Source organism: Microcaecilia unicolor, chromosome 11 (genome assembly GCF_901765095.1).
Source record: "Microcaecilia unicolor chromosome 11, aMicUni1.1, whole genome shotgun sequence".
Lineage (NCBI taxonomy): Eukaryota > Metazoa > Chordata > Amphibia > Gymnophiona > Siphonopidae > Microcaecilia > Microcaecilia unicolor.
In genome coordinates this window covers 199,323,350-199,347,590 of record NC_044041.1, presented here as the reverse complement: position 1 = coordinate 199,347,590, position 24,241 = coordinate 199,323,350, and the positions used below count along the sequence as shown (strand labels likewise).

General features: G+C 45.4%; 1 protein-coding gene across 1 annotated transcript in view; it reads right to left on the bottom strand.

The window, feature by feature from the left end:
- Window positions 1–24,241, bottom strand: part of LOC115481022 (ephrin type-A receptor 7-like) — a 150,578-nt gene that overhangs the window by 11,560 nt on the left and 114,777 nt on the right. Inside the window, 5 exon segments of the mRNA XM_030220006.1 lie at window positions 3,291–3,494; window positions 5,877–5,938; window positions 10,623–10,808; window positions 17,391–17,516; window positions 22,300–22,355. Of these exon segments, the coding sequence (XP_030075866.1) occupies window positions 3,291–3,494; window positions 5,877–5,938; window positions 10,623–10,808; window positions 17,391–17,516; window positions 22,300–22,355 (634 nt within the window).

The window sequence follows — 24,241 nt, the reverse complement described above, 5'->3', positions numbered from 1 at the left end:
GAGTTAAACTTTCTGAGAAGATGATTGAGGAACCCACCCGAAGGTAGTGCACAACAGCGGAGGGAGGGGGGGTGCGGTTTTCGGCGTTCCGGGGGGGGGGGGGGATCGACAGGTTCGCGGGAGGGGGTGGGTTGAGGGGGCCGTAGCGCGGGGGGGGGGGGGGTGACAGCTGATTCCGAGGCAGTAGGAGGAGTAGGGAAACACGCTGCGTTCCTTGCCTTGGAATCAGCTGTGTTGACGTCAGTGACGTCCGTGCGTGTCTGCCTCGCAGACCACTTGCAGCCAGGGAGCCACGGTCCCAAGCATAGAACGTTGGAGGTGAGAATTATTATATAGGACTAGTAGAAAAGGCCCGTTTCAGGCAGGAAGGAAACGGACGCTAGCAAGGTTCCCCCCTTCCCCCAGTTCCAGACCCCTCCATCGCTTTTTTCCCCCATCCCACCCTGCCTTCCTCCCTCCGAATTGGAACCTCCCCCCCGGATTTCCTGAGCCCCCCCCCCCTGTCGCGACCCTCTCGAGCCCGCCTTCCTGCCGCCAAACCTCCGCAGCCACCGTCGAGTACCTGGCCACCTGTGTCCGTAACTTTCTGGGTCTCCGAAGCCTGGATACAGAGAGCAGAAATGCCTCAGCCATGCAGTCAGCTTCAGAATGTTGGAGGTGCATTTTATTATATAGGAAAGGAACTGACCAATCCTATTTAATAGAATGCACCTCCAACATTCTGAAGCCGAGAAACCTCGTGTAATTGGTCACTTCTGCTTGTGACGAACCCGGAAGTATGTGATGTCAATTCAGGAGATGGATACAGAGAGCAGAAATGCCTCAGCCATGCAGTCAGCTTCAGAATGTTGGAGGTGCATTCTATTAAATAGGATTGGTCAGTTCCTTTCCTATATAATAAAATGCACCTCCAACATTCTGAAGCCGAGAAACCTCGTGTGGTTGGTCACTTCTGCTTGTGACAAACCCGGAAGTACGTGATGTCAATTCAGGAGATGGATACAGAGAGCAGGAATGCCTCAGCCATGCAGTCAGCTTCACAATGTTGGAGGTGCGTTTTATTATATAGGATGCTGTTCCATCTAGTTACAAGAGCCTGTTTAAGGCCAGTCTCGCGCTTTTAGAGAATAACAAGGGGACAAAGTGTGTTCCCGTATCATTCTCTAAATGAAGGTACTGTATCGTACTCTCTAAATGCCCTGGCAGTATGGGGTGGAGGAGGGAATCAAAGACCAATGCACAGAGTTCAATTATGCACATTTCATTTGAAATATGTATTATTTTAGATTAAAATCAATTCGAGCCAGTGTGAACACATCAAGCTGAATGAAAATGTGATGGTTTACATAAGAATACGATATGAGAGGTTACGGATTCTAGCACCTACGTATTGGTTTCCATGGCAACATAATGGAGTTTGGGTGAATCTGCATTAGTTTCGGTGCCTGGGTAACTATGGAATAGAATTATATTTATTAGAATAACTCAATGGGTGTGAATCGGGCAATAAACGTGAACATTTTTGCAGTAGAAAGAAATAAAACATTTTATCATAATGTCGTATTTTATTAAGGCCGAGGCAAACATTCATGGACTTTGCACTTTTCGGCTGCATGCTCATGAAATCATTTTTGGGATCCTAAGGGTTCAGGATTGAAGAGTCACCCAAGGAGCCCAGTCTTCCGAGTGGCCGAGCACTCAAGAATCAGAACAGTTGCACTGTTCAAACAATTATTTTGCTTTTACAATGTGTTAATATCTTATGCCTCTTTTTAACGTCTTCAGAATTTATAAACATATTAATGACCTTTAGGTGGCATCTATCATATTCATCTGTACCCTACTTATTTTGGCCAACTCAGGCTAAAACAGTGACATTCACAAATGATGGCAAATACAGACTAGTTGGTGCATTCAGTCTGTCCAGTCCCAATTCCTTCTCTCCGATTGTCTTTCATGTTGGGTAGGTAAGTATATAATTTCTATGCCTAAGCCCTCTCCGTCAGCACATCGGCCCTGTTCATACCACTGCCTTCTACTATCTCAAGCATAGCTAAAGTTCTGTCACAGTGCAGCTCTACGACCCCCCTCTGCTACTAGGACAGGCATGTCGAGCATATGGCCAGCGGAGTTCTGTGCGGCCCGAGTCATAGTATCCAATAAGCATTCTAAATTTAACATCTGGTTAATCACAAAATGTAAATTTGGCTCCAAAGTAATAGAAACTGGGAGAATAGTAAAGACAAATAGTTTAGTTCGGCCCATTCATAAATGTGCAGCTGCTGTAGCAGCCCATCATTAGTCATGCGTTTGACATGTCTGCAGAAGAACTTTTCAGGCCTTGTCGTCTTTCTGCTTGGTTCCAATAATAATTTATTTATTTAGTTGTTACATTTGTATCCCACCTTTTTGCAGGCTCAATGTGGCTTACATAGTACCGTAAACGGCGTTAGCCGATTCCGGTGTGAACAAGGTGATATTGAGGTACATGTATGGGAAAGACCATTGGGGGGGGGGGAACTTAGAGAGGGAGAGGAAGGATTAAGATATGTCCAGTTACAGTCTTTGACTGGCAAGGGATACCAGCGACATAACGTAACCAGATTTTCAGGATATCCCTCTTCTGTGCCATACTGCCGAGTTTCCTAGAAATTTCTGGTACTTCTAAAGATATCCAACTTCCTCATGATCCTTCATTGTTGGTTTCAATTGTAGTCACACCACGCAGCTTACCTCATGCACATTACCTTCCTGTAACAGCTGTGAATGTTACCCCAGCCTTCTCTGAAGACTAGTTCAGATGTTATCACTGCTATTAAAGAGTTTAAACCACCTTCCTGTACAGATTAACCAGTGCTGTCAGGGTTATAATGGCTGATGCACCTGTATCCTCCACTCCCTGCCCATTGGTTGGGAGAGAAAGCGATCATAGTACTTAGAGCAGTGGGTTCAAAACTCAATCCTCAGGATACATCAAGCCAGTCAAGTTTTCATGATCTTGACAATGAATATGCACGAGAGAAATTTCCATACACTGACTTGTTGTATGCAAATCTATCCCATGCATATTCATTTGTGGATATCTTGAAAAGCTGACCGACTTAGTGAGGCCTGAGGATTGGGTTGAGAACCCCTGGGTGAAAAGCCGTAGGCTGAGAACCAGTGACGATGCAGACCAGGAAAGGGCGAGGGGTGAGACTCGTTGACGCTATACAGTCAGATTTGAAAATCCTCTCACTTTTAGAGCCACGAAGAGCAACTATTTTTCCTCTTGCCCCAAAGCAACTTACCATCATGCTGAAGACAGCCTCCATCTTGTCATCCTGCAGCTGGCGGAAGCCTGCTATTTTGCAGAGCAGGTTGCTGTTCACCAGAACTTTGTGAGCTGCCAGTCTTTTATGGACGTAGCCCATCTCCGTCAGATGCTTCATGCCCGATGCGATGCCGTACAACATTCCAAGCAGCTGGGTCACTGTGAACTGGCCCTCGTGTTTCTGCAAGGACAAGAAGCTAACGATTTAGAGAGCGAGTCTCCCCTTCACAAGACAGTCAAAATGTTGTAATCCTTAGCTCATTCCAAAGTCATCTTAACAGATCTGCATTATCATTTTTTTTTACCGGGCAACAGAACATATCAGCAATACCAATTCAGCACTGAACAATTACCAATTCTTACCCCAATATCATTAGCTCTCAGTACAACAGCTCTCATCACCAACCTATACATACCTCACCTGCTTCTTCATGTCCCCAACCCTCCAAACCTAATATCAACCTTATTATCATCTCCCCCCCCCCCCCCCTTACTTCCAAAGAGGGAAAGGAGCCTGAACATTCCCCATAAACCGTTTAATAGGAGCCTTGAGTTCCCATAACAGAAATAACATGACCCTTCATAACAAGTCAAGGTCACCTACTTGCTCTCCTGCATATCAATCAAAAATTTTAAACAACAGCACCTATTGGTTTCCTCTCTTGTAGAAATAAAACTTCATCAAACTTCAGACACTTGTTGTGCCCCTGTGCAAGTCTTTGAACCGAGAGCATTGGTACAGTAATCCCAGCCTAATGGCAGGTCTAGTTCTAGGATTTGCACAGGGAAGAAAAGAGAGAAAGTTGAGGTCAGCTATAGAAAAAAAAAAAACCTAAAGCCATTAGGCTTTACTTCCCCATGTGAAACTGTGAATCTTACAATTTCTCATCTTGCTGTTGATACCTCATGTTTACCGGCAAGGATCCAGCAAGACGAGAAATTATAATTATAAGATTCACAATTTCCCTTGAAGAAACCTATGATGGTGAAATGCATCCCCGTTGGGATCAGGTTGAAGATGGATCACATTTAAGTTGTGCTTTTTATTGCTGTGTAACTGATCAGATATACAGGTTTACTAGCCGTTAAGCCCGTAAAAACGGGCGAGTTTTGCAGCCCTCCTCTCTCCCCTGGCCTCACCCCGTCCCCCCCATATCCAGCAACCCTCCTCTTTCCCTTGGCCTCCTCCCTCCCCCCATGTCCAGCAACCCTCCTCTCTGCCCTGCTCTCACCCCAAGTCCAGCAACCATGGCCTCTCCCCCCTGCCCTCCCCCCATGTCCAGCTACCCTCATCGCCGCCGCTCCCTCCCCCCTCCGTGCCGGGCCCCCTGCACTGACCTGACAGCGCCTCTCACCTCCGTGTGGAAGCGCTGCAGGCAGCAGCAGAGCGATCTGCTGCTGCCTGTAGCGCTTCCACATGGAGGTGAGAGGCGCTGTCAGGTCAGTGCAGGGGGCCCGATACGGAGGGGGGCGGGAGTGGCGGCAGGGATGGGGGGGAGGGGGGAGGGTGGTTCACGCGATGCTCCTTTCCAGGCGGCAGCCGACAATTCAACGTCGTTTCCCTCTCTGTTCCGCCCTCTGACGTCATGACGTCTTGACGCGAAGGCGGGACAGAGAGGGAAGTCTGTACTGCGCATTTGCAAGCGAGTACGGTCACTTGCCGTTTATATGTTTGATTGCATGTTTGCCGCGAGAACTGTGAAGAAATTAAAGAGTTATTGGGAGGTTTTTGCCGATGAGAGTCAGAAGGAAGCTGGTGAGAGTTTACTTGGTTAAACAGTGCCCAGTTTCCATAGCGTTAACCTGTGACTGCCGAGTCTTTTTCTCCTCCCTTTTAGAAAAATTAAAAATGAAGGAAGTTCAAAAGGTTCATCATCTTTGGTGGTTGTATTTTCTTTTAAAGACAGAAGACACCATAAGGGTCCCCCCCCCCCCCCCAGCTCTACGAAAGCTGCCACTATGTGGTCACAAGATCAAGCACAACAGGTGCAGAAATGAGACTGGCCTTAGAACGTCAGAAAGGCCCAGGGCTGGCTGGTTGACCAATGTAGGATTTGATAAAGAAGAGAGGATGGAGATGGGGGGCACACATGCACTGGGGGAAGTGAATAGAGGTTGGAACATGGTCTCTTTAGGGCTCCCTGCAGGAATGAACCATCAGTTCCCATAATATTCCATTACTAATGGACTGATTAGATTCTTATAACAATTTTGACTTTTCCTTGTTTTGATTCCATTCCTATAATTTATGTAAGAGTCTTTGATTTTTTTTTTTGTTACATTTATACCCTGTACTTTCCCACTCATGGCAGGCTCAATGCAGCAGGCAATGGAGGGTTAAGTGACTTGCCCAGAGTCACAAAGAGCTGCCTGTGCCAGGAATTGAACTCAGTTCCTCTGTTCCCCAGGACCAAAGTCCATCACCCTAACCACTAGGCCACTCCTCCACTATTCTGTAACAAGTTGATTGGCTGCTGTGTAGTATTGAAAATGGATAAAAATAAAGTAAAAAAAAAACAGTTCCCATAATACCTAGATGTTTTGTGAAATGAAAATCTCTTACCCTGAGGAACGAGTCCAGCGCCCCGTTTCCCATATATTCTGTCACGGTCATCATTGTATTACCTGTACAGAAACAGAAGATTTGACACATAAGAACATAAGCACATACTGGGAAAAGACCAATGTTCCATCAAGCCCAGCATCCTGTCTCCGACAGCGGCCAATCCAGGCTTCAAGAACCTGGCACCCCCCCCCCCCCCCCCCCACCAAAAAAAAAAAAAATTAATAATGTTCAATGGACTTTTCCTTCAGGAATCTGTCCAAACCCCCCTTAAACTCCATAAGGCCAGCTGCTGCCACCACATTCTCCAGCAACGAGTTCCAGAGTCCAACTACATGCTGAGTAAAGAAAAACTTTCTCCTGTTTGTTTTAAATCTACCATATTCTAGCTTCATCTTGTGTCCTTTGGTTCTATTATTGTTAAACAAACGCTTCACATCTGTCCGCTCTAATCCGCTCATTATCTTGTAGACTTCTATCATATCACCCCTCAGCCGCCTTTTCTCCAAGCTGAAGAGCCCTAACCTTCTCAGCCTTTCCTCATAGGGAAGTCGTTCCATCCCTTTTATCATTTTCATCGCCCTTCTCTGCCCCTTCTCCAATTCCTTTATATCTTTTTTGGCACAAGCAGCATTTGGTTTTACTCTGTCCTGAGCATTTGTATGTTCATCTATTAGTGCGACTTTGAGGTACATCAATCGATGTCTCTCTGCTACTATGACCAAAAGAACGCTCACTAGAGTGTGCTAGAGAGCTATGGTGTACAGGGCAGTCTACACCTACCCCCAGTTCTAGAGCAGGTCCAAAGTTTTACACAGGTCAATGTTACAGATTCACACGTACTATGTGGTTATTAGTATTATATAATTTTAGTGCACAATTTGTAGAGCACACAACCGTAAGGGTATTCACATGGGCGGAGCATAGGCCTCTTCTACCATTACACACACATTATAGAATAATAGATATGGCGTAAGCAGGCGCACCTAAATGCTGGCGTGTAAATCCTGAGTTAGTATTTCATAAATCAAATCTGGGCGCTCGGTTCCTGTTACAGAATTCGTGTTCAGCGTCTAACATTTTGAGATCTAGCTTTTGGTGCAGATTTATAGAATTTCCTCCACTTGTCTCATTTTTCCACTGGTACTCGCTTCTGCTGCTGAACTGCTCTCCTGAGCCACTACGAGTGCCCCCAGATCAAGGGACATGTGCAATTTTGCAATCACGAAAATAGCTAAAGCAGCTAGTTCGTCTTTATAGCTACCTAATTATCACAGTTAGAGCTGCCAATTTAAATGGAAGCATGAACAATGGCACACTTCATATCAGACTGCAAAAGGTGATGGTAGGAAACTGAAGCTGGGCAGGCTGGAACAGGCTGTGCAGCACTGCCACGGCTGCACCGAATGAGATGCCGAGCCACTCAGAACGGAGAACAATGTATAGAGAGTACCAACTGATCACTTACTCAGTGCAGACTTGAGTTAAGTTGGCTCCTCTCCAGTACTAACAGGGCTGAGTGTCCAGAGAGCAAAGGCTATCCATACCATAAGCAAGTGGTTCCCAAACCTGGTCCCGGAGGCACCCCAGCCAGTAGAACCAACTGATCACTTACTCAGTGCAGACTTGAGTTAAGTTGGCTCCTCTCCAGTACTAACAGGGCTGAGTGTCCAGAGAGCAAAGGCTATCCCATACCATAAGCAAGTGGTTCCCAAACCTGGTCCCGGAGGCACCCCAGCCAGTCAGGTTTTCAGGATACCCACAATGAATATTCATGAGACAGATTTGCATACACTGCCTCCACTGTATGCATGTCTACCTCATGAATATTCATTGTGGATATACTGACTGGCTGGGGTGCCTCCAGGGCAGGTTCGGCATAAGCTGATCTTGTACTGCCGTTGCACCTGTGGCCAATGGGCAACGCCAACAGGAGGGAACAGTCGATCACTGCTTTACACGAGGACGTTCCTGGACCCCATGTCCTTTTCATGCAGAAAGCACTGATGAGTGATCACAGCTGTCAACGCTTTACTCGCTTGGAGGAGTGGCCTAGTGGTTAGAGCACCAGTCTTGCAATCCAGAGGTGGCCAGTTCAAATCCCTCTGCTGCTCCTTGTGACCTTGGGCAAGTCACGTAACCCTCCATTGCCTCAGGTACAAACTTAGATTGTGAGCCCTCCTGGGACAGAGAAATATCTAGAGTACATGAATCTAAGTCACCTTGAGCTACTACTGAAAAAGGTGTGAGCAAAATCTAAATAAATAAATGATCATGGATGCAGTCTAAATTGGCATCAATCCAAGCTAGCAACAATCTTTAGCAAATATGTCACACAAACAGCCAGAAGTCTACTCAAAAAGAACTAAGCATTAGGATAGTTTGTCTCTTCCATCTGGTCTGGTTTTTTCCACCTCTGCATAGGTGCTTTAATTGTCCTAATTACACTATCAACTCCAGCACTTCAGGAACAGATGAGTCTAGATAGTCACCCTACAGCGGCTTCTCCTTCTACATTCTCATTTGCAGGACTCTTGTTCTTGCAGAAAGCAGCTAATCCTACCCCCTTTCTTCAGCTGAAATGAAATGCAGGCGCCCAGATGAGGTCAAAGGTAACGAGCACTCAAAGGCTCATTCGCGATAATGACAAACTCCAAGACAGTAATTAAGAAAACAAGAACCATTCTGCATGATAATTTGTTTCCACAGCGCTTGAATTGCCATGTAAATGAGACGGTACTGTTGCTACAGAAATCCGATCAGGGTTATCTGACACTGAACATGGTTCTGCAAATTGTTCCATTTTAAGAGCAGTATCCTACTTGCAAAGTGTGTCTGTGTTTGTGTGTGGGGGGGGGGGGGGGAGTCGGTGATGCACAGCATCCTACCATGGACGTTCACTGGCCAAGTCCCTAGCCAAAACACAGGACAAAATGCTTCCCAACAAATGCAGCAAGGCCAGTATACATCTCTGAACTCCTTGCTAATTTTATAGCAAACCCCAGAAAAGTCCAAAGGGGGAGAAACAGATGAGGCGGAAGGCACGGCCAAGTGGTTAGAGAGTACAGGGTTCCAACCCAGTTACCTCAGGCTTACTTTGTCCACTCTCCGATTCAACCAAGCCTCTTAACCTTTCCTGTGTGCAAACCTACATGCTTGGCCTTCACATCACCTGTAACCATGGAAAGTACCTGCCACGTGGCCGTGTCTCCAAGTGGAATTATGCATGCATGTTCTCATGTGTGGCTCTAGTATCACAGAATTCTCTCCCGAATTCTGGAAGGGGAATACCTTGGCTTTAGGTGGCCTCTGAAGACCCTACTTCTTCAGAAGACGTAACTAAATTCTCTCAACTAGGGTGCAACTTTTCTACTGTTCACAGAGACAGATTGTCATGGTGCGGGTTCTCAGGAGGGTACTGCCATTTTGGCTGAAACAGCTTGACAGATTCCATGAAAAGCTATTTAAAGGGAAAGAAGATGGGATTTGATTATACCACCTTTCTGTAGTTACAATCAAAGTGGTTTTACTTATTTTGTACCTGGGGCAATGGAGAATTAAGTGACTTACCCAGAATCACAAAGAGCTGCAGTGGGAATCAAACCTGGGTCCCTCTGGTTCTCAGGCCACTGTACTACTCCTCCATTAGACACTTAAGACATAAGCATCGCCACACTGGGACAGACCAAAGGTCCATCTAACTCAGCACCCTGTCTCCGACAGTGACCAATCCAGGTCACAATCACCCGACAAGATCCACGGAGCAAAGCATTTTGTACTGTATGTCCCAGGAATAGTGGATTTTTCCCTAAGTCCCTTTAATAACATTCTATGGCCTTTTCCTTCAGGAAGCCGTCCAAACCTTTCTTAAACTCTGCTAAGCTAACCACCTTAACCACATTCTCCAGCAACGAATTCCAGAGTCGATTTGTATTTTCTGTGTTGTACAACTGTTACTTTTATTATTTGTGCAAATGCCATGACCCTACAGGCGAGGCGATTAATCAATCAGACATAAACGAATCAATCCATCAGGACCACCACCCTTCAACTAGAGGTGTAACTCAAGATAAACTAAAAGAACGGGTCCAGCAGAGGGTTATCAACACAGCACTGTAATAATGCAGATATTTTGGGGTTCACATTGAAAAGGGTTTATCCAGTTGGCAGAATCTGCGAACTGGATAAGTCCAAGCAAGAACACTATTTGGTGGTACCATCCGGTCAGTGTCGCCGAATATTTCCTTTGACCACCACAGCACATCTGGATAGTATGGGGATGGTCTGGGGATAGAGCAGGAACTTGCCCAGAGAGCTTTGATTTTCAGCACCACGGACAACGATCTGGGTTATTACTCAGGACTATTTTTTCTTACCCTAAAAGTGAGAGTTGAAAAAACTGCTGACCTCTACAGGTCACTAGTATCTCTTCTTCTGTTGATGAGAGTCTGGAAGTGTGCCTTACCAGCAATATTCCTGTCAGAGCCTGTGTCGCAGCGTAACAAACTGTGAACCGTGTGCAATGAAGCAGATACCACGTGGCCTGCTTATTAAAGTAGATGTCCTGACGAGCACCTTTGTGGCTGACATCTGTTGACATTCTGCCCTTGGTCAACACAGAACACATAAGTAATCCCCAGAACCCCCTAAGGAGTCCATCAGGACTATTTCTCCCCTACTAAAGGTGCTGATAACAGTGTGACTAGGGTCAAAGCCTGCTGCCTCTCTCTGCCTTCTGGTACCTACCCCCTGTGATTACTCCTTCCAGGCGGATGATGTTGGGGTGATCGAACTGACCCATGATGCTTGCCTCTGCCAGGAAGGTGCGTTTCTGCTTGTCTGAGCATCCAGCTCGGAGGGTCTTTATCGCCACTGGCAGCTCCCTCTTGCTGGGCAGCTTTAGACAACCTTTGCAAACCTCACCAAATTCCCCTGTGAAAGAGACAGAATGCAGCACGGTTAGCGGGAGAAAGGTCTTGGCCCAGGCACACCGGCAATGCTGCCTACTTGACAAGAGGCAGATGATCGGCACAAGGAGAAATTCCACAAAAGCAAAACGCTGCAGATTTTCTGGCAGCTGCGTTTAGCACTTTGTATGTTGTAACTACCTTTGTTTTCACTCTGTGCAGCTGCATTAATCCATTAGCTCTCACCAGCCAGCAGAGCTGTGACTAACAGCCTGCAGGAGCAGCCCCGAGAAATAGCTGGCGTTGGTTTCCTTTTCTGTACCCGCCACCATTACTGCAAATGAGCTTCTCTTTAGGAAAAAGGCACGTTAGCCCCCACTGCAGCAGCTGGTTATATAATATATTCAGAAATTTCATATACAATATTCATTTTAACAGCCTCAATTAGCTGCCTTGTATTTCCCTAATTAGCCCACAACTCAAGTAATGCTGAGGTAAGAAAGTTTTTTTTTTTTGCTGAATCAACTTTCTCTCGGCATGAAGGGAGAGAGAGAGAGATGGGGTCCCAACAGGAACCGGCCAACTGGACAATTTATTTTCCGGGTGATATTCAGCCCACGGCGGTCAGCACTTTTAAAGCCGCTGACAGCTGCAGGCTGAATGAGACCCGGATACTGAAGCCTGAGCCGCGTCTGGGCAATGGCATTGAATTCCAGGTCCTTGGCTAACCCAAATGGTACGTGGGTGCTGGCTAATATTTGGAACGGCTACCCGCCTACTTAACTATGCATACTCATTTGGATATCCTGAAAACCCAAGGGGCTGCTTGTCACAGCTGTTTTCCACTGCCGACCAATCTTCATTATTTATCATTCAGACTTTCAAGTAGCAGCTGTCAGCCCTAGAAATACAACTGGATTCCTCACTGACTGCGATAGGACTGCCTTATGAACGTATTTATGGAAAATAGGCACCAATACTATCACTGGAACCCATGCATCTTCTGGGTCCATCCTGACTCCATCCAAAGACCACCCTGCCACTAACTGGACAGTGCTGTGGGGGTCAAAGGGGGAATTTAATAGCCCTGCCCTGGATAAGTGCTGCTGACTATCCCCCTCTTGGCCCACTGAGTAGGGTTTCAGCTGGCAGGAGCCTCTCCTGCTCCCTTAAACCCCTCTGAATATTCTACCTCTGCCATTCTCAGAACCTTTCAGCTCATGGGTGAGCCAACTCACACCATCCTTACTCAGTCCTCCCAAACTTAGAAGAGGGTGGTGGATACATGGAACGCCCTCCTGTAGGAGGTGGTGGAGATGAAAATGGTAACGGAAATCAAACACGAGTGGGATAAACACAAAGGACTCCTGTTTAGAAGGAATGGATCCACAGATTCTTAGTGGAGATTGGGTGGCAACGCCGGTAATTGGGAAGCAAAACCAGTGCTGGGCAGACTTCTACAGTCTTTGCCCTGATCGTGACTGAATAGATATGGATGGGCTGGAGTGTAAATTTTAAGGGGCTTCGATGTTAGCTTCAGAACTTTTAATAGAAGAAGAGTGCTGGGCAGACTTCGCAGGTTTGTGCCCTGAGAATAGCAAGGACAAATCAAACTTGGGTATAAAGTTATCACATGCCATGTGAAATGAGTTTATCTTGTTGGGCAGACTTGATGGACCATAAGGTCTTTATCTGCTGTCATTTACAATGTTACTCTTTGGGGTTCTACATGGAATGTTGCTACCAATTGGGATTCCAGAATCTTGTAACTCTTTAGGATTCCAGAATCTTCAGAACTTTTAGTACAAGAACAGAGTTGGGCAGACTTCTACGGTCTGTGCCCTGAGAATGACAAGGACAAATCAAACTCGGGTATAAAGTATCACATGCCATGTAAAATGAGTTTATCTTGTTGGGCAGACTGGATGGACCGTTCAGGTCTTTATTTGCCATCACAGACTATGTTAGAAGCAAGTTGCATGGTCTGAAAGCTCTTAAAAAGTGTCAACGACAGTGGGGCGTCTTTATGATCAACGATGTAACACCAGTGCAATACAAATGATCATGCACAAGGATGTAACCGGCCCAATTTTCAGAAGCACCAGCCACTGCATTTTATCTGTCTATTCAGCGGTGCTATGTGTGTAAACAGCCCTGTTAAATATACTTCTGGAGTGAATGATGCTTGCTATTTCATTGTCCTGACTAAAACAGATGTTACCTGATGAGTGGCCGAGTTTTGCCGCTCTCCAGTTAAGTTTTAGGTCAGTCCCTGGCCCATCCCTAACCCCATCTCCCCACATACACATTCTAAAGAACAAAACAAGGTTGAGCCAGCCATGGAAGCTAATTCCTAGCTTGGATTTAATAAAGTGCGCCTCTGGATGGGCCATTCTAATCCATTAACTTTCCAATATTTGTAATACATATGACAAATCATTACAATTATTATACATACCTTCTCTCTCCTTGGAAAATGAATAATTTCAATGAGGCATGTGTTAATTAAATCAATATCTGAAGTAGGTTCTCTCCACAAATTCATTCTATTTTTCTATCAAGAGAAAATCTATGTATTAAAAAAAAAACACCACCGTGATACCAGGGTCAGTAAAATGACCTTTAAATGCACCCACTCTTCTTCTGCTATCTTCCGAGGTGTTTTACGATAGTCAACTGTGGAAGGTTTTAACAATCCCAGCCTTGAAAATAACTTTGTGCAGGCTTCGGATTGACTGAGTCTTCCGCGTTCCACACGTCAGAACAGGGATTCTCGACACAGTCCTCGGAACACTCCTAGCCAGTCAGGTTTTCAGCATACCTACAATGAGTATGCATGAAATAGATTTGCATAGAATGACGGTAGTAACAAGCAAATTTATCTCATGCATATTCATTGTGGATATTCTGAAAACCTGACTGGCTAATTGTGTCCTGTGGACCGGGTTGAAAACCCCTGCTTTAGAATCACGACTGGCAACTTTAGTGGGGGGGGGGGGGGGGGGGGAGGATTTTCACTTTTCCCTTCTTTATGCATAAAGATGATAGAGTACCATGTTATCACACCAAAAATAACATTTGTCAAAGATATCTATAGAAATGGGACTTGATATACCGCTTTTCTGAGGCTTTTGCAACTACATTCAAAGCGGTTTGCATATATTCAGGTACTTATTTTGTACCAGGGGCAATGGAGGGTTAAGTGACTTGCCCAGAGTCACAAGGAGCTGCAGTGGGAATCGAACCCAGTTCCCCAGAATCAGAGTCCGCTGCACTAACCACTAGGCTACTCCTCCACTAGCAACATTCCATGTAGAACCTTGAATAGCAGCAACAGAATCTCAATAGTAGCAACATTCCATCTAGAATCTCCAATAGGGAAAGGGAAATGGGACTTGATATACCGCCTTTCTGAGTTTTTTGCAACTACATTCAAAGCGGTTTACATATATTCAGGTACTTATTTTGTACCAGGGGCAATGGAGGGTTAAGTGACTTGCCCAGAGTCACAAGGAGCTGCAGTGGGAATCAAACTCAGTTCCCCAGGATCAAAGTCCGCTGCACTAACCACTAGGCTGCTCCTCCACCCCTAGAAGGAAGATGACCTTACATTTTCATTCAACGCTTCCCAGTTTTAGATAGGCGCATTCTCTGTCCACAGGCTTTGCTGATTTACTTTTGTACACAAAATGCACCAAAACACTGTTCCATGTATCAGATGGGTGCAAAAACTCTTGATCGCGAGTATGAATCTGTGATTTTCTTTAAAAGGGGTTTGCTGCCCAATTCGCGAAACACTGGAAAAATCTATCAGATTAACCAAATGCTGGGAAAAAAATCTAAAGATGATCCAAGGAAATCACACTTGGGATTTATTCACGCCTACCCTTAGGGATTTCCTATGCCCTTCACTCTCTGGCTGGAGATGGCCGCTGTTATCATCAGCATTACCAATCATGTGGCATTAGCAGGTTTCTCCAGTTGGTTTTGGTTTCCTGCCCCTCTGCATCTCGCTGGGGTCATCTGTGCATTTAGAAACTGGCTGTCCGTTTTTCTTACAAGATCCAGTCTTTGGTTTGAGTCGCTTTTACTTTCCTGTTGACTCAGTTCAGTCAATAATGGAAAAATATAATAACACTTTGTTCACGTTTACGTGCCATTTGGTAACAGGGCAATCTGCAAATATGGAATTTTAAAAAGCGTCTTTCAGTATTCAACATGGAGGCAGAGTATACCGGGGTGGTGGTGGTCCTTTCACTGTGTTGCTTGGAGGGTGAAGAATTATCCCATATGCTCTCTTTTCTTATCTTTAATTCTGACATATCTCATAGTTTTGTTTGACGGAGTGCTACAGTTCAGAGGGGTTGTTCCTTTTCAACACAATCCCTGCCTGACCAGGAGAGCAGATGTGGATACCTTGGGCAGGTAGAAACAAACCATCTCCCACTGCCTGCAGTTTGGTTGAGTGGAGTAGGGTCTTCAGAGATCTGTGTTGTTTTTATTATTAGAATGATGGAAATTAGTCTGCTACACCTCCTCTGATTTAGGTCTTATCTGGCCGCATTCCTCAAGGACAACTATGCTTTGGGTCCCATATTCAGTGACATTTATTCGCATAACAGCGGTTGTTATCCAGGTAAATTGTTTACCCCCCGGCTGTCCCTCAGTGTTCAGTGACTTTGTACAGATAATGCCACTGGATATCTTCACCAAATACCTCAGTAGCGTTAATGTACAGGAGCTGAGCCTTTTTCAAATGAAGGGAAACTCTGGAATGAGGGGGTATACGATGAAGTTAAGAGGAAATAGGCTTATGGGGGAATCTAAGAAAGTATTCATTTACGGAAAGGGTGATAGATGCATGGTGGAGACAAGGACTGTGTCAGAATTTAAGAAAGCATGGGACAAGCATGTGGGATACCTTAGGAAAGGAAGAGTTAGTGGTTACTGAGGATGGGCAGATTGGATGGGTCATTTGGCTCTTATCAGCCATCATGTTTCTATGTTTCTAACTGCCTGAGCTCTATCTGGATAGGACAGGGGTGATGTGTGGGAGGAGTGGGAACACATCCCGTTACTGGTGCTATTCAGACTACCACCCAAATAACGATCCAGATAAAGTTAGGACAGAAACTTTACTCAAGAGAGTTATCCGACTATCATCATTATGGGCTGGATTCGGTAAAGGGCATTCAAAATGGTGTATTCTAGAACAGGCATTCCAGGATTGGTGCCCTTCATAGAAGGGTGCGTTGTGCCAGGATCCGCGCTTAACTTTGGGCGCGAGGATTTACACCAACTAAAACCAGGTCTCAATACTGGCATAAAAGTTGGCCACAGATCTTCACTATTCTACAACACGGAGCACATTTTAAGCTAATGTCCCGTCCCCTTTTGCAGATCCCTACAGAAACACTTAGGCGCTATTCTTGAAATAGGCATGTAAGGCATCTGTTAGAATGCTTTACTGTGCCAAAAACGTGTGTTTTCATAATGTGTAGTGTACATTAACTTCTACTGTTTATTACTTCTGTAAGCCACATAGAGCTGAATAATTGCATTCGAATAATGCGGGATACAAGTATCAAATAAATTAAATAAATAAATGCATAGAATTTCCCTGCATCTGTATAGCAGAGGTACTCCCCACGCTGCACAGACATTCAGCACCAGTTGCTGTCCAGATCATTTATTTATTATTACATTTATATCCCACATTTTCCCACTGATCGCAGGCTCAAAGTGGCTTACAAAGTCTGTAGTGCAAGCTACAGTCCAAGAAAAACAATTATACAAATTGAGAATAAGATACAAAATAACAATTAAACATCAAAAAGGCAAGTGATAATAAACAGGTAATTATTGTCCTTGGATCTGAATTTATAGTAATAGTTAATTCAAGTTAGGTTAAACCTGGGGAATATGCCTTCTCAAACAATACGGATTTCAATAATTTTCGGAGATTTAGGTAGTTCTGGGTAGATTTTACTTGTTTGGGTAGAGCATTCCATAATTGGGTGCCTATATACGTAAAGCTGGTGACGTAAGTTGATTTGTACTTGTATTTAAATGCCAGAACTGGCACTTAAACCTGTGGAGTTTAAATGTTACGCATTTGCTCTAAGGAAGTGTGAAAAGTGGAAAATGAAGGACAGCTGGACAAGCCACTGGTTCAAACAATCCACTTTATTCTTCAAACGTCTATGGAGACTCGACAGGGCAACCGGGTTTCGGCACACACAATGCCTGCCTCAGGAGTCTATTGCCCAGTTAAAGAGTGTTTGGCACTGTTTTACTCCCCTTGATCGCACCCACAGGACCACCTCATCTTGTGTGCCGAATCACGGTTGCCGTGTCGAGTCTCCATTACATGTTCGAAGAATAAAGTGGGTTGGTTGAACCCGTGGCTTGTCCAGCTGTCCTTCATTTCCCAGTTCTCACACTTCCTGTTGGTCCTCCGTGGGAATTTTTCTTGTTCAGTTACTGTTGGGTTCGTACCCATTTGCTCTAACCCTTCTCACAGGCTTTGAACACGTAAGCTCCCCCCTGGTACTCTCTGTCTCTATTCCTGTCTTGCTTGATCGCTGCAGGACAGTTTGTGTAATACCTGTTCCAAGGATTCTCTCAATTTTGATGCTGGAGATGTCGAGCTCCTTGGCAAATAGATGTACAGCCTGCATGGGATCTTCACAGGTGTCTGGATCAATGTAGGTCCGTCTGGTTGGTATCTTAACTATGAAAGAGAGAGAGAGAGAGAACGCACATGAACGTGTGAAGATGGCCTTGAGACTGCTCTGAGTTATGGGACTTAAGAAAATGATTAAGGAAGACAAGTCACACCCAACTCTCCTTCACATTATTGAAAGCAACGACATGGAACAAAATCTTGCACAGGACGTCTATGTGGGAAATGCAACTTCCATGTTGGGACAGGTATTTTACAAAAGGCTCACTAAACACGTATTTACATGTGTTGGCCATTTACATATGTAAAAGCTTTGCACACATCCTAAAATGAGCTCTGTATTCTCCGAGCAGGAAAGGATCCTTTCTACAATGTGTAAACAGAAGCAGGAAATGGTGGTGGGGGTGGTGGGTGGGGGATGTGGTCCTTAATTTGCACTCTTTCCTTGCTGCTGCTTTTCAAAGCAGGCACAACTGGCAGCCCATGCCGACAGGTTTCCCTTTTACATAGACATTCACACATGTCACGATTGTTCAGTGTCTTTAGATCTCGCTCTACTGAAGACAAATGAAAGCGCATCAGTCAAGCCAGTGAAGAACAGAGCTCTTCAACTTCACAGATCACCCAACTTCAGAAGGGGAACAGAGAACCCTGGGTCCTACATGCTATTTACCAAAAGCCAGGGGAGGGAACGTGAAGCCATAATCTGTCTCCTCTCACTGAATCCTTGGGAGAAATCATCTCCCTTCCAGCAAGGCAGATAACCATACCACCTCCTCTTGCTTCTCCTTTTGTTCAAGCACCGTTTCTGCAGTGCTGGTGTTTTTAACTGTATTACACTGTAATCAAGGAGAGAATTACTGGCCCTTCGAGATTGGCTGCTCTAGATGTATCTGAGACATACTGGCAGTGGTTTACAAGGACAATGGACATGACAACTTGTTTAAACCTCTGGTATCCAGAGCGCCATCACATCTTAATGCAGTTTGTTACTGTTGACATGAAGAGATGGTGGGAAGAGTTCTGGGTGCAATGACAAACCTCGTCTCACTTTATCATTTGCTGGCACAGAGTCTCACAGATTTGCTACCCTTTCCTCCTCCTAACCATGAGTCAAGGCATTTGTGAAACGTAGCCATTTAATACCAGTGGATGTCACAGTAGAAAAGACACACAAAATTATTATTATTATTATTATTTACTGCATTTGTATCCCACATTTTCCCACCTATTTGCAGGCTCAATGTGGCTTACAGAGTGTTGTTATGACATAGTCTTGACAGGATCTTAGATACAATCGGTAATAAGCAGAGATTGGATGAGGAATTGGAGAAGAAGGTGTTAGGGTAGTGTAAGAGGTGTATTTTGATATCTGGGTGGGTTGGTGTGGTGATTTTGTGTCGTTAAGGGTTCTCTTTGAAGGCTTTGTTGAAGAGATGTGTCTTCAAAGATGTGGTGCCATCTTCACCACACTTTCAATGACTCGGGTAATACTTATGGCCATGTGATTACCACAGGGGAATCGGATAGGGTGGGGAGATGGAATCTGCTTAAACAGCAGAAGTGAGGACACCAATTACTAGTTGAGAACAGATACAATTATAAGGAACGCGTGTGGTGCAATTTCTATTGTACAGTGAAATGACTTCTTATAATGCCCAAGATTAATAAGAGGGAAGACGGTCAACTCATCTGTGCAGAGCATGCATGAAAAGTTTCTACTTAGGTATGACGAGAAAGGGGTTGATATTCTAAGCAATTTAACTGGCTAGAAACATCTCCTGGCCGGTTACATCACTGGTCATTTTCGGGGCACTTAACTGGTTAGCGCTAAACTGAAAACCAGCTATTTTGGGGGCACTCAGAGGGTGAAGTTGGCACTTGGTTATAGACCAGTGTCTATGAGAGAGGCTGCCCCCCCTCAAACTACGGATCCTTGGTGCTTATCCCGGGCTTTACCCTTCTCTCACCCGACAGGGAAGGATCCTCTGTGCTTTTCTTAGGAATTCCTGCTCTCTCTCTCTCTTGCTTTTTGTCCCCTCCACCCCCCTGGAATACTGGGCCATGCACCCTCTTATTTCTTGGTGTTTCTCCTGAATCTGCCTCCATTCTTCCTGAAATTATATCAAAAGACTGTATATAAGTACATAAGCATCGCCATGCTGGGACAGACCAAGGGTCCATCGAGCCCAGCACCCTGTCACCGACAGCGGCCAAAAGAACAAGCAATTTGTCCCGCCCATCCTAGAAATACTGTATTATTCCCTTGTCCATTCAATAACATTCTATGGCTTCTTCCTACAGGAAACCGTCCAACCCTTTTTTGAAGTCCGCTAAGTTAACGGCCTTAACCACCTTTTCTGGCAGCGAATTCCAGAGTTTAACTACGCGTTGAGTGAAGAAAAATTTCCTCCGATTCGTTTTAAATTTACCACACTGCAGCTTCATCGCATGCCCCCTTGTCCTACCATTTTTGGAAAGCATAAACAGACCAAGAAAAAAATATATTTATCAATAATCTAAATAGAAGTCATGATTCATGATTAGTGGAGGAGTGGCCTAGTGGTTAGGGTGGTGGACTTTGGTCCTGGGGAACTGAGGAACTGAGTTTGATTCCCACTTCAGGCACAGGCTGCTCCTTGTGACTCTGGGCAAGTCACTTAACCCTCCATTGCCCCATGTAAGCCGCATTGAGCCTGCCATGAGTGGGAAAGCGCAGGGTACAAATGTAACAAAAAAAAATTTTTTTCTGATATATTGTGTATCTCTTTATGTTGTTTAAATGTTATTAATTATAGATCTAATCCCTACACCACTGACCGATTCCTGTTTTATTGTATTTAATATAAAAACTTTTCATATTTTCCTTTAAGCACAATCTGGGCCATAAGGAAATGTTGGTTCCCAGGTCAAAATGAAAATATGAAATGTTTCTCTTCATCCAGCCTTCCATTATGACGTCCTTTCACATGTGAAATGATTACTTCTGCATTTGACACAGAAATCATATCCTCACGACCAGGCTCCACCAGGACAATTTCAAGACACTCGGCAAATCGCTGCTTTCATCTGTAGCGATTTTACCAGTGACCTGCGTTAAAATACTTTGTTGAGATTGGGAGCAATATCTACACATCAGCAACCCAGGCATAGGAGCCAACATTTCAAAATGATTGGGGGTACTGAATTTTTTTATTTTTTTTTTACAGGTGGTGCATTCCCCCTCCGAGTTCCAGGGTCCCCCCTCCCTCCCTCCCAGTTCCAGGCCCCCTCCCTCCGAATTTTAAAAGTCATCTATCTTACCTCGTCGGGGTTAGGGCGGCAGCAGCGGTAAAAAGCACGTAGGCTCGGCTCGGTGCTTAGTTGTTTTCCCTTCTCTCTCTCAGCTCTGGTCCTACCCTCATTTCCTGTTTCTGCAAGGGTGGGACCAGAGCTGAGAGAGAGAGAAGGGAAAACAACTAAGCACCGAGCCAAGCCTGCATGCTTTTTACCGTTGCTGCCGCCCTAACCCTGAAGAGGTAAGATAGATGACTTTTAAAATTTGGAGGGAGGGGGCGGACCTGGAACTCGATGGGAGGAGGGAGGGAGGGAACGAACTTCCGGTGGGTGAACGATCTTCCGGTGGGCGAAATATTGGGGGTGCGCGAGCATCCACAGCACCCACGGAGTCGGCGCCTATGAACCCAGGAATCACACTCTCCTATCCAGGCAACTTGGGTTTATGCTTTTTTATTAATATTCTTTGATGACTGTCTATTTGTACGTTTGGTTTTCTTATGTGTGGTATGTTGTATACTGCGCAGAAGTGTGTCGATAGGCAAATATATGTGTATGGAAACAAATACAATTAGCTGTAACATTTGCAGGCAATAAACATAAGCGAGATATTTTGCTGGTATTATTTTCTGAATGCTTTTAGTATTTTATCAAAGTACTTTATAGAGGCTGCAGTTAACATTACATTTCTACAAAAGATATTACCATGGTTGCAGCCTAAACCCATTTGATTTGGCAGCAGCGGCCAAATCAGATGGTGGTTAATTTACTGACAAAGAGATGCAGCATCACTGCTGGAAAACCACCAAGATCTTTATTTAGGTAGAATTTTGCCCTGGACATGAAGAAAACCTGAGCTAGTCTGAACCTTCAGAAGTCAGCTTGTGTTGGGCCAACAGGATGTAACGTGCTAAAGATCCAACTGGCTGACTCGCCTCTGAAATACTTCAGAAAGCAGAGGGGGGGGGGGGGGGGGGGGGGGCATGCTGAAGTGGCACGTGCCAGAAATCAAATAAATTTATCAGTTTTGACGTTTGAATTTCCTTTGAGGAGAAGTACCTGTGAAATCAGCACAGCTTGCTAATGCAGCGGTGCCTTGTGAAAACAAAACATCTCTCTCTCTCCTATCTGTGTGTGAAATGCTGACAGAATAATTCATGCAGCCCTCCAGAAAGCTAAGAGCATCCAGCCTTCCCCTGGCGCCTCAGCCTTTCTCTAGATTGCTTGGCGCCTCGCATTTAAGGATGGACGGACATCGGGTTATGAAGCTGTCAAGTCTGTTCTCTCCAGAGTGTCTTGTTTTTGCTGAGCTAACGCTCAAAGCAAAATAATAAATAAATTTAAAGGGGAAAAAATATATATATATATTTAAAAAATACAAAGTGGCAACATTTCAAATGGAAGTATTAGAGCAATTCAACTATTTGAAGCAACTCAACGAGGGAGACTATTGCATTGTGACAATCATCAGGTGACATGCAGGGACAGTCACATCATTATTAAACATAAGTAACTCATTACAAATTGTGCTTGGCCCAGCTCAGCTCTTACTTACAGTGGAAATACAGCTCATCATCTCCGTCCTGGCTGGCCTTGCTGTAGCCGCATTGTCTAGGAAGAGAAACAAAATGACCCTTAAGTGTCCGGCCATCCCATCAAATGGGTATATTATGAGCCATCTTGCCCTGGGGCACAGGGAACTGGCTGGCCCTCCTCCTGGGCTAGGATCTTGTGTAATGTTGACAAGCAGAATCCCAAAGTAAAATGTTCCCTTGTGGTTAAAGGGGATGCCAGGGGCAGCTGGGCCTGCTTTGTACACGTCGAAGTAGAGAAGAGCATTTGACCTAAACATTCCCTATATCATTTTCAGTGTCCGTGTGATGCAGGGGCGTAGCCAGCGGGAGGGGGGTGTTCAGAGCCCGAGGTGAGGGGGCACATTTTAGCCCCCCTGGCGCCGCCGACTCCCCCCCCCCCTCCCGCCATTGCCGACACCCCCCCCCCCACTGCTGCCACCACCACCAACAACTTTGACCCCCCCGACGACCCTCTCGATCCCCCCTCCCGCCGTCAACCCGCCGTTGCCGTCTGCTACCTTTGCTGGTGGAGGTCCCCAACCCCAACCAGCCGAGGTCCTCTTCTTCATTCGTTCTGAGTCTGACGTCCTGCATGTTGTACGTGCAGGACGTCAGACTCAGAAACAGAACGAAGGAAGAAGAGGACCTCGGCTGGCGGGGGTTGGGGTCCCCCGCCAGCAAAGCTAGGCGACGGCGGGTTGGCGGCGGGAGTTGAGAGGGTCATCGGCAGGGGGGTCCAGGACCAAATCTACGGGGTCCAGGCCTCCATGGCCCCACGTAGCTACGCCCCTGATGTGATGTCTATGTTAGGGAAGTTGTGAGAGAAGGAAATGAATCCTTTGACAGTTCTAAATGAAGGCTCCCCAGTACCATAAGCCGCCAAACCACACTCCGTTAAGCTGGAAGCCCAAGTGAGCAGGCAGACACTACTGGCCTAAATCCCTTCCCTTCTCCCACTAAAATGATCACAGCAAGGCCCCCCCCCCCCCATTTTAGCTCCAGCTGTGGTGAGCAGTAGGTGCTCAGAGCTACTAAACAAGGCACTGAATGCAGGAGCAGCTCATGCAAGGATAACATTTTAACAGTTCAGTGCTTTCGAGGAAGGATTTTTTAAAAATGAATGTATCCATTACTTTAAAAAGATTTTTCAGATTTTCTGGAACACAAAAGAAGATGTTATTTAACTGATAACGAGGTAAAAAAGAAAAAAAACAACCTCCACAACGGGGATGGTCTGGAGCCCTTAATCCAGTGCTTCTCAACCCAGTCCTTGCGGCACAAAGAAGTTTTCAGGATACCCACACTGAATATGCATGAGATAGATTTGCATACACTGCCTCCCTCTGTATGCAAATCTATCTCATGGATATTCATTGTGGATATCCTGAAAACATGGCTGGCTTGTGAGCCCTGAGGAGGGGGTTAAGAAGCACCGCCTTAATGTACCCCAGTTCCTCACATGTGACATCCTGACACATGGTAACAATGAGCTGCCCTGATTCGGTGCTGTACATCTCGGAGGTCCTTCCAAAAGAAGCTCTGTAGAATGAGGCAGTAAGTATGTAGATACCAGTTGACTTCGGTTATGGTCAGTTTTGGTTTTCATCGATTTTTCTGCGAAAAATTTGTCTTGGATTTCGGCGGTTGCCTCGGATTTCGTCGGCGTTCCCACATGACCTCGCTGTGCTAATTTTTTGAAATCAAAGGGCGACCCACGCGTTCTCCTGCTCATTGATTCATATGGAAATAACTGCCTCGGTTTTCGCCGATTGTTTTCAGACGGATTATCGACAAAAACCGAGGTATCACTGTATTTTATTCATTTGCATATAAACATATGAATTTACATAAAAAGAGTCTAGTTATCTGCTCTTCTGTAAATACACAAATTTGCAGGTGTGAGGCCGCATGGGCGGGGCACAC